The sequence below is a fragment of the Sphaeramia orbicularis genome, chromosome 15 (genome assembly GCF_902148855.1).
Source record: "Sphaeramia orbicularis chromosome 15, fSphaOr1.1, whole genome shotgun sequence".
In the NCBI taxonomy this organism is placed as follows: Eukaryota; Metazoa; Chordata; class Actinopteri; order Kurtiformes; family Apogonidae; genus Sphaeramia; species Sphaeramia orbicularis.
The window spans coordinates 17,317,552-17,329,628 of record NC_043971.1 but is presented as its reverse complement, the minus strand read 5'-3'; the positions used below and the strand labels follow the sequence as shown (position 1 = coordinate 17,329,628).

At 36.1% G+C, this 12,077-nt stretch overlaps 1 protein-coding gene across 5 annotated transcripts in view; it reads left to right on the top strand.

Annotated features, from left to right (window-relative positions):
• LOC115434057 (stromal membrane-associated protein 1-like) overlaps positions 1-12,077 on the top strand; it is a 255,969-nt gene that overhangs the window by 159,474 nt on the left and 84,418 nt on the right. For 4 of the 5 annotated variants that reach the window (XM_030155725.1, XM_030155722.1, XM_030155723.1 and 1 more), the window contains one exon: positions 2,392-2,455. In XM_030155725.1, the coding sequence (XP_030011585.1) occupies positions 2,392-2,455 (64 nt within the window). The remainder of the gene's footprint in view (positions 1-2,391; positions 2,456-12,077) is intronic. The other variant, XM_030155724.1, reaches the window with a different exon arrangement.

The following is a 12,077-nucleotide window of genomic DNA, read 5'->3' as shown; positions in this document are numbered from 1 at the left end:
TGACATTAGAATTTAATTTAAATGCATTATGTTATAGCTGCTCTTTTGTCTGAGAAACAATATGATATGTGGTGTATAAAAAGGAAAATGCAATCACAATAAAAAAAACAAACAAACAAACAAAAAAAAAACAGTCAATCCAGGATGATACAAACTGCTTAAAAATACCGGTTAAACCGCTTCAAATAGTGAGTAGTTGTGAATATTTTCATTAATTTTTTTTTGTATCGCTTGTTAAATTTAGAATATTTATGCTAGGATTTTGAAATGATCTTCTTTTCCCTTTGCAGTATTTTCTAAACATCCCTCTTGACATAAGGTAGCAGTTTTCCTTTTAGAAATTGGCCTTTCAGCACCGAACTAGATGTAAATGCATACTAGACTGGCATAAAATACAAATAAAACATCACTTAGTAAGCCTGCCTTTGCTATAAAACCACCTATTTTCCTCTGTTTAATTCACTGATCATTTAGATGTTCATAAAAGCTCAGATTAAAGTTGAGGGTTATCATTATCAGAAACAGAGAAAACTGAAGAAAAAGTGACTTTCAGTAAAATCTATCATTAACTGAACGTAAACCCAGTGTGTCCATCCACTGTCATTGATCCAATTCCATGGGTTTTACTGGTGAATCAATGTTGTAGAAGATGACGGTGTTTCCGCAGTAACTACGGAGCCTCTGAGTGTCCAAATGGGTCATATCTGATGACCATGAAAACATAATAAAATGTATTTTACACCAATTATTTCCATGGATTGATAGGATTAGTGGATCAGAAGATATTTAACAGTTCCATCAGTAGAAGGTTCTGGTCGCTGGTGGATTAAGTTATTTATCACCATTTATCATAATATTACCCTCTCCATTTTGCATTTTTACCCCACCCCCTGAAGGGGAGGTAAGAAGTATTGCCTTTGGTTTGCTTTGTTTGTTTGTTAACACTCTAACAGCAAAACTACTGGTTGAATTCATACCAAGGTGGGTATATAGATTGCCAGTGACCCAGAATACATGTGTTTATATTTTGGGAAAAGTAGGTCAAAGTTTGCGTTTTTTATGAATTTTTAAAATCTTTTTTCTCCTCCTGTTTACTTATAATGACTGAAATTTCAAATGTCTATAAAAACAACAATTTTGTTTCAATTTACTCTAAACTTGGCACACATATATAGAGGCAATTGATATGCTGACATCAGCACATGCATAGACATGATGACATCAACTGGAACCATGCCAAAATAAGCTACAATGTGTCCGGGGTGCGGGGTTTGTTGTGCCTGGCACCACTTGTTTTTCAGTTAAAATCTGGTATATTCCTATATCTATTTTACTGATCATGTACTTTAATCATCATGCTGAGATTACATTTCAGTGTTATCGTACCAAAAACAGAGAAAACCTGAGAAAAAGTGACTTTTTCAATAAAATGTTCTGATTAAATGGACATAAACCAACATCCATTGTCATTGATCCAACTCCATGGGTTTTACTGGTGAATCAATGTTGTAGAAGATGACAGTGTTTCCATGGTAACTACGGAGCCTCTGAACGTCCAAATGGGTCATATCTGATGACCATGAAAACATGATAAACTGTATTTTACACCAATTATTTCCATGGATTGATAGGATTAGTGGATCAGAAATTATTAAACATTTTAGATTAGAAGATACTTTTGGTCGCCAGTGGATGTTTGGGTTTTTATGGGTTAATGCATCTTTTTTCTTGAAGTTTTTAGAGACTTCTTTCTAGATCTTATAATGGGAAGAAATCTTGAATATGTTTGATTATACTATATACTTAATTTTTGCATTCTTTATCCCTGAGATTTGTCAGGATATTTCGATGTCGCTTAAAGATGATAAACTGTATTTTACACCAATTATTTCCATGGATTGATAGGATTAGTGGATCAACAGGTATTAAACAGTTCCATCAGTAGATTGTTTGGGTCACTGGTGGATCTTTGAGTCTTTATAGGTTAAAATTCCTTGAGTGTCTATCCCATAATGCAATGGAGTTGTAGCAACAACTGACAATGACAGAAGGTGAACAGAGCCCAGTAGTCAATTCATAGTTTGAGAAACACAACACTTTGCCTACGCTTTTGTTGCATAAATCTGTATAAAGAGTAAAATAGAAGCATGATAAAGAAGCTTAAATCAAATTAGATTATAGGCTGTAGCTGAGCTGAGGCCAGAGGGTGGCTGTGCAATGTACTACTTTCTAATAAAGGTCAGTGTTGATTTGCCTTATTAAAACTTTAATAGATGAGGCCAGTCTATGGATGTATGGCTGCCAACTACAAAAGCATGGAATTAACTGCACAAAAGAGTCTAGTCATTGGAAGTAATATTATTAATTTGTCTTTGTCTCTGTGTCTCTCAGCAGTCAGAGTGCAGAGCCAGTCCCAAGAAAAGCACAGAGGCGGCTGTGGACCTGCTGGGCCTGGGTAAGACACGAACAACCTTTTACCATTTCACATTATTATACCCCGTGGATAATGTAATAACTTATCAAAGTCTCTGACATGCAAATTAAAGCAGTGTTGCAGGATGATGAAATAACATCATCAGATTGATGTTGTAATACGTGCAGGTTAAATAATGTTTGACATTGTCGAGGGAAAAGGTTTAATGCTGCCTGGTTTTGTTTAAGTCATGGAGCAGACCTTTTCCTACACGGTGATGACTTAGTATATCATATGACAGTTAATACATCATTAGTGGCTTTAGACTTCCTGCCTGACATAACTGTTAGCAGACTGCTCAGCCTCCTGAGTCACATATAATAATACAGTGCACTGTTAAAGGTTTAATCATAAGACTTAGACACTGGCTGTAGAAGTACTTTTACTGGAAAGACAGAAAATACTGGGATTTCTTTAATTCTCTGGAGAAAAGATACAATAGAAACCTGAATAAAATGTTAGCATTAATCATGAAATGTAATTGTGTGTTGATGGTATACTGAATAATAATTTGCCATTATAAATATAGTATTATAAAGTGGATAAATCATGCTGAAATATACACGTTACCACATTATATCAGTATTACTGCGCCAAACAAATTATCTTTTGTTGTGAATTTAGATTTATTGACCAAACTAAGTATATATGAGTGATGCGTAGAAACACACATGATAGAAGAGGAAGATCAGAAAGAAAGGAGACACATAAGAGAGGAACTAAAGAACTGGAAAAGCATGTTAAACAAACTTTGGTCCATTGGCTGTTTTCAGACCTGGTGATGGAGAACTGAATAAAAACTGATGTTGCCCCGAGGCAGAGAGATCATGTCAGGGTGTTGTAAGTGGGTAAAAATCTGAATATCCCTGCAGTGTTACTGTCATCGAAGCTGTAAAAAAAGAAAAAAAATCACAAAAATCTGAGTATGAATAGAGTTCGTATCAATTTACAAAATAGCTTTTCTCTGTAAGCCATTTGTACTGTTTGCTATAAATCCCCAGAGTTAAATGTCAGCAACATCTAAAACAGGGGTGTCAAACTCATGTTAGTTCAGGGGCCACATTCAGCCTAATATGATGTAAAGTTGGCCGGACCATTAAAATAATATGAATAATAGGATAACAGCTTATGAATAATGTCAACTCCAAAGTTTAGTCTTTGTTTTTGAGTGAAAAAAAGTCAAATTCCCTAATGAAAATGTTTACAGCTATGAACAGTACTTAAACATAACATGAACAAATATGAACCTGAAAATTCTTTTAAAAAATAAGCGCAATTTTAACAATTTTTCACCTTAGTTTATAATTTGTACATGTGCATTATAACTTACAGATCACAATGGATCTACAAATACACAAAACATTTGATAACAGGCAGAATATTAGTAAAATTAGAATACTGTTAAGACATTTCAGGTTATTCACATTTGTTATAAAAGGCTAGTCTGTAAATGTAAGCATTTTTTCGTAATTTTAACTTTTTGAAAACTGAAACAAAGAGAAAAATTTGCAGTTTTCATTATTAATAGGTTATTATGATAGTATTTTACTGGTTCTGACCCACTTTAGATTGAATTGATCTAAAATAATTTTAATATCCTTGATTTTTAATATCTTCAGTGTAATTTCAGTGTGACTTTTGCATTTCACAAATTCACCCCAGGGGCCAGATTGGACCCTTTGGCGGGCTGGATTTGGCCCCCGGGCCGCATGTTTGACACCTGTGATCTAAAAGGTAGACAATAAATATAGTCTAAAAGTACCTTAATAAGTCAAATATGACATATGACTTACCTTTATCTGTTTTAATCACTGCACTTGCTTTTAGCCATTTGTTTTTTAATGCATGTCCCCATATAAACTGTATGTGTTTCTTAAAGCACTGGTACAACATGTAAAATTGGGTCATTGGGTCATATCCAATATTTTTGTCATTTACAGTGTGCTTGTATCTCTAACCAGTTCCAAGCTACAGCTTTTAGAAATCTTGATATCAAAATATTACAATTTTGAACATTTTTGGAAAAAACTCCTAAAGGTTTAACCCTTTCATGCATACTGGTCACTCCAGTGGACAGTTATTCTCCAGCTGTTCTCTTGTATGTTCATGGGTTTTGTTGTTTTAGTCCCATATCAGTCAACACAGTGGATGCTTATGGATCATTCCATACACTGACATTCATACCATTACTGTAATTTTGCTGTTCTGGATAAACCTGATCTGCAGTAATATGTTTTAAATCAATTGCTAATTGTTATTAGATTGTAATTAACAGTTTTCGTAATCAAAAAGTTGTTGGTTTTTTTTGCATATTATCTCCATGAAGTTAGTAATAACAGGGTTCCTATGCAAGTATGAAAAGTATAGAAAAGTATGGTATTGGATTTTATAAATTTCCAGGTCTGGAAAAGTATGGAAAATGGAAACAAATGTATGGAAAAATATTAATGTTTCCAAGACTGTTACCACTGTTCTATTTTCTAAAACATAAAATTATGAATATCTAAAAAAATAAATTGATCAATCTGTTTTTTTAAGGCGCTTGCTAGTGCAGCTAAAATATTTGTATGAGAGCACATACAGTAGACTACGTGTTCCAGAAAACATTTGGGCAGATTGACAAGTTGAATGCCCCGCCTTCTACTCTTATCCTCCTCCAACCCATTTTAAGGCCCGCCCAGGTGTCATCAAGTTCCACTGCTGCTTTGATGGACAGGTGATGTCCACACACTGTTTGGGAACAAGCTATTCAACATGCCTTGTATGATCGATGGCAGAACTCATAATGGGCAGATGTAAATTCTCTGACGACTGGCTCATAAATCCCATATATAAAGACTGGTTGGCTGGTTGGAATTTTTTTACCAAGACATCTGGAAATTAAAAAGTATGGAATTTTGAAGTTTCAAATGTGTAGGAACCCTGTAATAACTAGTATTCAAGTATGTTAAAATGTGAGAAAACATCAGATTAGCTGCATTAAAAATGTTTTTATTTCCTAGTTTTCACACAGTATGTCACTTTCTGATATTGTGTTTTAAATACATGTTTCTTTGCTTCAAAAATTAAACACATGGTGTCTAGATGAGTGAACATTTTTGTAAAATAGGTTCATAAAAAATTTTCAATCGCATTGTTCTTTTCATGCCTAAAGAGGAATAGAAACACTCAGGGGGAAAAAATCTCAACTCAGATTCTCATAATTCAAACATGAAAGGGTTAATATCATTTTGATGTGATCTTAAATTTTGTATATTGGGAATTTACCCATGACAAACAACATGAAAGTATTAAAATCATCTCTGTGAGGGTGCATAGACCAAGCTGAGCGCATTTTAACATGTGCTCTCCATCCACTGCATGCATTTTACTGCCTTTTCCACTTTACTAAAGGACACAGCAGCAGAATAGCTGGATTGATTAAACGCACCGAGGATATGACATTCACAAAGGTCACAAGCTGGACTCAAACCTGTGACATTTTGAGTCCAGGATACCCATCTCGGCCTGCCTTAACCTTGCACAGACATAGGCCCAGAAAACAAAAGGCGCGGTTTTGGTTTCACCATAAATGTGTAATTTACAATCACTGTGTTTTCCCAATACACGCCTGGCTGTATTGTTCAGACGGTAAACTGCGCTGACAGAAGAAAGCGCCGGAGGATACGGCATTGATCAAAAATTCCCGACCGCTGCATGGAAGAGTGAGAGTGGATGCCCTGCTATAAATAACCGATGCTCCACACCTTGCAGCCATGTTGAGTGGATGAGATTTCACACATAATCAATAAGTCAAATACGTGGCAGTATGCCTGTAGCATTATCACACACTGACTGACTCCTCTCCATCTCTGGGTACCGTACTCTGCAGCTGTCAAGGAGGTGGGTTTTTGTCAGTTCATCTGTCCATTTCACTTCAGTTTAACAGACTGTACAGGAATAAAACTCAAAACAGTACTGTCCCATCATCATAGACATAAGATGAATCACAATTCACCCCTTGGCCCCTCCCCCTTACTCCTCTATTTTGCACGTACACATGAAGGGGTAGTATTGTCCCGATTCTCGATTAGACAAAGGGGAAGGGCTAAGGTGGAGGGACCGCACTACGAATGGAGGGGTAGGAGAAATTTCCCATAATTCTGTTTGAATCCTTGGCAAGATGGAGGTAAACAGAGCAAAAAAGTGCAGCAGTGTGATGAAATAAACACACAAATGTACATATTTTCTTCGTTGTTACGTGCCAGGAGGTCTAGGGTGCTGACATGTGAACAAAAAAAGATGTTCCAGGGAGCAGGTTGCGTGTAACAAAAAGGATTCGGAATTTATTTCACAATCCATTGTTTTCAAATTGTTTTTTAATATCAGTTTGATTTTAACCCTTTCATGCATGAATTATGAGACCCTTAGTTGAGATTTTTTTTTCCTGAGTGTTTTTATTCTTCTTTAGGCATGAAAAAAAACAAAACAATGTGACTGAATTTTATTTATGAACCTATTTTTCATGGAGTTACAGAAATGTCCACTCAGCCGGACACCATGTGTTTAATTTTTGAAGCAAAAAAACAAAAAACAAAACGTGTATTTAAAACCCATCATCAGAAAGTGGAAAACTATGAAATAAAAACATTTTTCATGCAGCTAATCTGATATTTTCTAACATTTTAACATACTCTAACACTAGTTATTACTCACTTCGTGGAGAAAATATGCAAAAAACATTTTTTTTTGATTGAGAAAACTTTTAAATTACAGTCTAATTACAATCAGCAATTTATTTACACTAAAACATGTTAGTGCAGATCAGGTTTATCAAGAACAGCAAAGTTACAGTAATGGTCTGAATTGCAGTGTATGGGATGGTGCTGTGTTGGATGATATGAATCTAAAACAATAAAACCTATGAATATACAAGAGAACAGCTGTAGAATAACTGTCCACTGTAGTAACCAGTACGCATGAAAGGGTTAATTAGATTTACGAGACCCTGTGTTGTTTCAGTTGTATTTCTTTGGGTGAATTGACTCATTTTTGAATATTTTTGTTTATTTTCACTCTTTCTTTGAGTTTTTCATGTAATATGAGGAAAGCCTAGATTTTCAGAAGCTAAAAAAGGAAGGAATAAAGGCTGCAAAACAACAAATATGATTAACAAAACCACTGTTTGATAAAAAGTGAGAAAATACTGCTTTTAATTAGATAAGTAGGGTATTAACAACAGTGCAAATTGAGAGGGAAAAAAAAAAATACAAAGCTGATTTTAGCGTCAATTGTTTTCAGTTTTGTTTGCGTTGTTTTGTTTGTTGTCATTTTTATTCTTACTTCAGGTAATAAAATAATTGTTTCACAGCTAGTTTTGGTTTTTCTTTTAGTTTAGTTTATTCTCTTTCCACCTTTGGTTTTACAATTCCAAGGCCAATATTTGCTTTTTAATACATGTCGAAAATCAGCTGTTGTAATCCGGCTTCTGCAGAATTCATTAATTTCATGTTGAATATTGATGTACTATAGCGATGAATGCAGTTTTTAGGATTTCTCCAGGAGTCACTGAATCAGTTTCACAAACCTTTTCTGATTGATCACCTCTGTCTGTTCTCTACATCCTCTTCACTTCCCCCTCAGTTCGTTTTGACTCTAATCGCTCTGCCAAAATGGATTGACTCTGGTTGCAGAAGGGACAGGATGTTTCCTCCACATTGTCTCCTCTTGTATTTTTCTAGTAGCAGCTGCAGCCACTGGTAGTGCCGGTCCTGTTTTCTGGTCCAAGCAAAGCTGCATTTGTTTTTGACCACAGGTGGACTAGGGGCTTCTATCACAAAACGAGTGCAACCCAGAACCCCCCCCCCCCCCCCCCCAATGACCCAGTTGGACAAAACCAAACTAAAGCATTATTCCTGCTTCGTGATTCCATAGTTTTGAGTGGGACATCTATCCATCTATGCATCCATTTGTTAGTTTGCACAACAGAAAGAAATGAGACATCAAAACACAATAATATGTTCAAGTGAGACCATAAATCACAAATGTTTGTAAAAAAAAATCCAAAAAATCAGGGTTTTTCAATTTAATTTATTTTTTTTTTTATTTTTTTTGTGAAACTAGTAGTTATTGCCATGTTGACCAGGACTCTGTGGAAGAATAGATGCTGTATCTCACTGAGACCTTCCTGGAGGAACACAAGTACAAATGGCGAAACAAATAATTTAAGAAAGCGTCAGTTAAATAAGACATAAGAGACTGAAATGCAGTGGTGCCAGGCCCAACAAACCCCACCCCTCGCACATATTGTAGCTTAATTTGGCATGGATCCAGCTGATGTCATCATGTCTATGCATGTGGTGATGTCAGCAGTAAATGGAAACAAAATTGATGTTTTTATAGACGCAAAATTTTTCCCATTATAAGTAAATGGGAGAAAAAAAAAAAAAAACCATAAAAAATTTAAACTTTGACCTATTTTTCCTAAAATGTCAGCACATCTATTCTGGGTCACTGGCAATATATAAACCCAATTTGGTTTGAATTCGACCAACAGTTTTGCTGCTACACACATGTGAATTTGCATCCATTGTAAGAAAATGGGGAAAAAAAGATTTAAACTAGAAGCACTCGGAGAGCGCAGACCTCCGCCAAGGCTGATCAGTGGCCCCCCCCGTGGGCCCTCCCACCCCCGATCACCACCAAAATTTAATCATTTCTTCCTTATCCCATTTCCAACAAACCCTGAAAATTTCATCCAAATCTGTCCATAACTTTTTGAGTTATGTTGCACACTAACGGACAGACAAACAAACAAACAAACAAACCCTGGCAAAAACATAACCTCCTTGGCGGAGGTAAAAATTCATAAAAAATGTATGCTTTGACCTATTTTTCCCAAAATGAAATGACATCTATTCTGGGTCACTGACAATCTATAAACCCAATTTGGTATGAATTCAACCATTAGTTTTGCCGCTAGAGTGTTAACAAACAAACAAACAAACCGAACCAAAAACAATACCCCTTTCCTCTCCTTCAGGGGGTGGGGTAATGAGTGTCTTTTAAATGCTGTTTTAATAGGTACACCTTTAAAAAGTGAGTTTGTGTGTATACGTATGTGCATGCATGTAGTAACTTTGGATACATATGAATGTGAAAATGTAACCAAAGTAAATAAAAAAAACACAAAAAAAATCGCTTGCCAAATAATATGCAGTTATTTCACCTACTCTAAAATATAGTGCATCATTCTGGGAATAAAGAAACCGAAAAAAGCTTTAATTTTCAAAGTACTGAAAGTAAAACATCCTCCCCCCAGTTTCCGTTTTTAGAGAAACATCATGCATAATCAGTGCAATAAACTGTATCCAACCTGTGGCATGATCAGCATGTGCACAGCTGAAAATTGTATATAGCTTTTTTGATTTTTGATTTGTCTTTATTTTTGATTTTGCACTTCTTTTGTGCTTTGCTGCTGTAAACCTGGAATTTCCCCATGTGGGACTAATAAAGGCACATCTTATCTTATCTTATCTTATCTTATCATTTCATGGAGACCGTAAAAAGCTGTCACCACTTTCTTACTAGTGTTGTCTTGTTTTTATTTCTGACTTTTTCATGACTGTCATCAAGTGTTTCCAATTTTACGATGCCAACACTATTCCCTGCTTCGTATTTCTGTACATTTGGGAAAATGAAGGGTCAAAAAACAGAAGGCTGGGGGCAGTTTCTCCTTTTCATCCCACAGTTCTAGAGTTTTTTCAGTCTAATGACTCCTGTCAACCAGTAGCTAATGACCGCGGTCACCAACTGGGCTCATGCTCTCTTTTTAGCCTCTCCCAGACTCAGCCATAAAGGACCAGGCAAGTTTAATTTCATGCCCTAGTTGTGTCTTGTTTTTTGGGGAAAGTGGGCTAAATTAACATATTTTGGGGTTAAAGAATGCCTCGACACTTCAAAGAACAAGAATTTTAGTAATAACGGGATGTGCATTTAACGAATGGGGGAAACTCTCAGTAGAAACCGAGGTTCAAAATACTAGAAATGTGTGGAATTTAATCAAAATGATGCATCAGGAGCAGTTCATGGTTTAATCAAGTCTGATATGTTACCCCTGAGTCCTTTATGTGACAGCCCCCTAATGCTGAATGAGTGCTGTATGTGTGTGTGCGTTGTGAAACAAGTCTGGGATGATTTGAGAAAAACACTCCCAGCTTGAACTATTAGTGTCTGTATTTCCATGGTGAAGCCGAGGGTGCTCTCAAAAAGCGACTCCATAATAAAGACCGGTTGGAATATTGCCTGACATGGCGGTGATGACGACAGCAGCGACGGCCCCTTTCCCCTCCCGCTGCTTATTTCCATGGCAATAAATGAATGGATTTTTCTTTTTCAGTCCGTCTCAAATGACTCACACCTGTCATTCTTGTCAGACCTTCAAGAAATAACCATAATCGTAATAGGCTTTATTCTGTAAGCATAGCTGAAAAAGCCCAGCTCATAAATTTTAGGACTTAAAATGCCTTAACTATGTTTTTGACAGGTTTTGACAGGTGAAAAATTGAAAGTAGTATGAACACATTTCTTTGTGAAATTGCATTTACTTCAGGCTCACTTTTTTAATGTGTTTTTTTGGAATGAAATTGGGTAACACTTCACAATAAGAGTACAATAAAGTAACACTAAACCAGGAGCGCTCACATTTTTCTGGCTATGAGCTACTCTGAAAATGATCAACTTACAATAAAGATGAGTATTTTTACTCATACCGCATGCACTTCACCATACAATAAGTATATTTGAGACAGTAGCTGCTTTTCCATTGGACATATGTGCAAAATGTTACCGATATTTGCTAAATGTCTAAAAACAGAGAGTTAGGTTTTTCCATTAAATCACAAATTCGATAATTTGTGTATTGTAGAGAGATGTCATGAGAAGTCATTACATAAACATGGTGACAAACATAAATATCTGTTGTTTTGAATCTAGAATGCTCGTTATCCCTCTATCCCAGGGGTGTCAAACTCAGATCCTCGAGGGCCGGTATCCTGCATGTTTACAATGTTTCCCTCTTCCAGCACACCTGATGGTCATTATCAGGCTTCTGCAGAGCCTGATGATAGGCTTATTTAAATCAGGTGTGTTGGAAGAGGGATACATCTAAAACATGGAGGATACTGGCCCTCGAGGATCTGAGTTTGACACCCCTGCTCTATCCTGTACTAAATTCAAAAATTGTTTGGTTTCCATGTTAGTTTTAAAACTCTTCTTCTTCGCTTGTTATAACATCTGTCAACATCCGTTTTTTTTGTTGTTGCTCATGTAACCCTAGTTGCACAAAAAGGTCTTTCCCTTGCAGTTTTGTGTGATATATCAATTTTGCAGAAAAACCACCTCTTGCAAGTGGAAAAACTTTTCATTGAAAAATGAGAGTTTTGGCGAAACTGTTGTTTTTCCATTAGGCAAATTTTTATGTGCAAGTTATATTTGACCGGTAAATCGAGAGCTTCACCTTTCGATTTACCGGTCAATCTACGTTACTACCCTCACCTACGGTCTCGAGCATTGGGTCATGACCGAAAGGACAAGATCCCGGATACAAGCGGTCGAAATGAGTTTC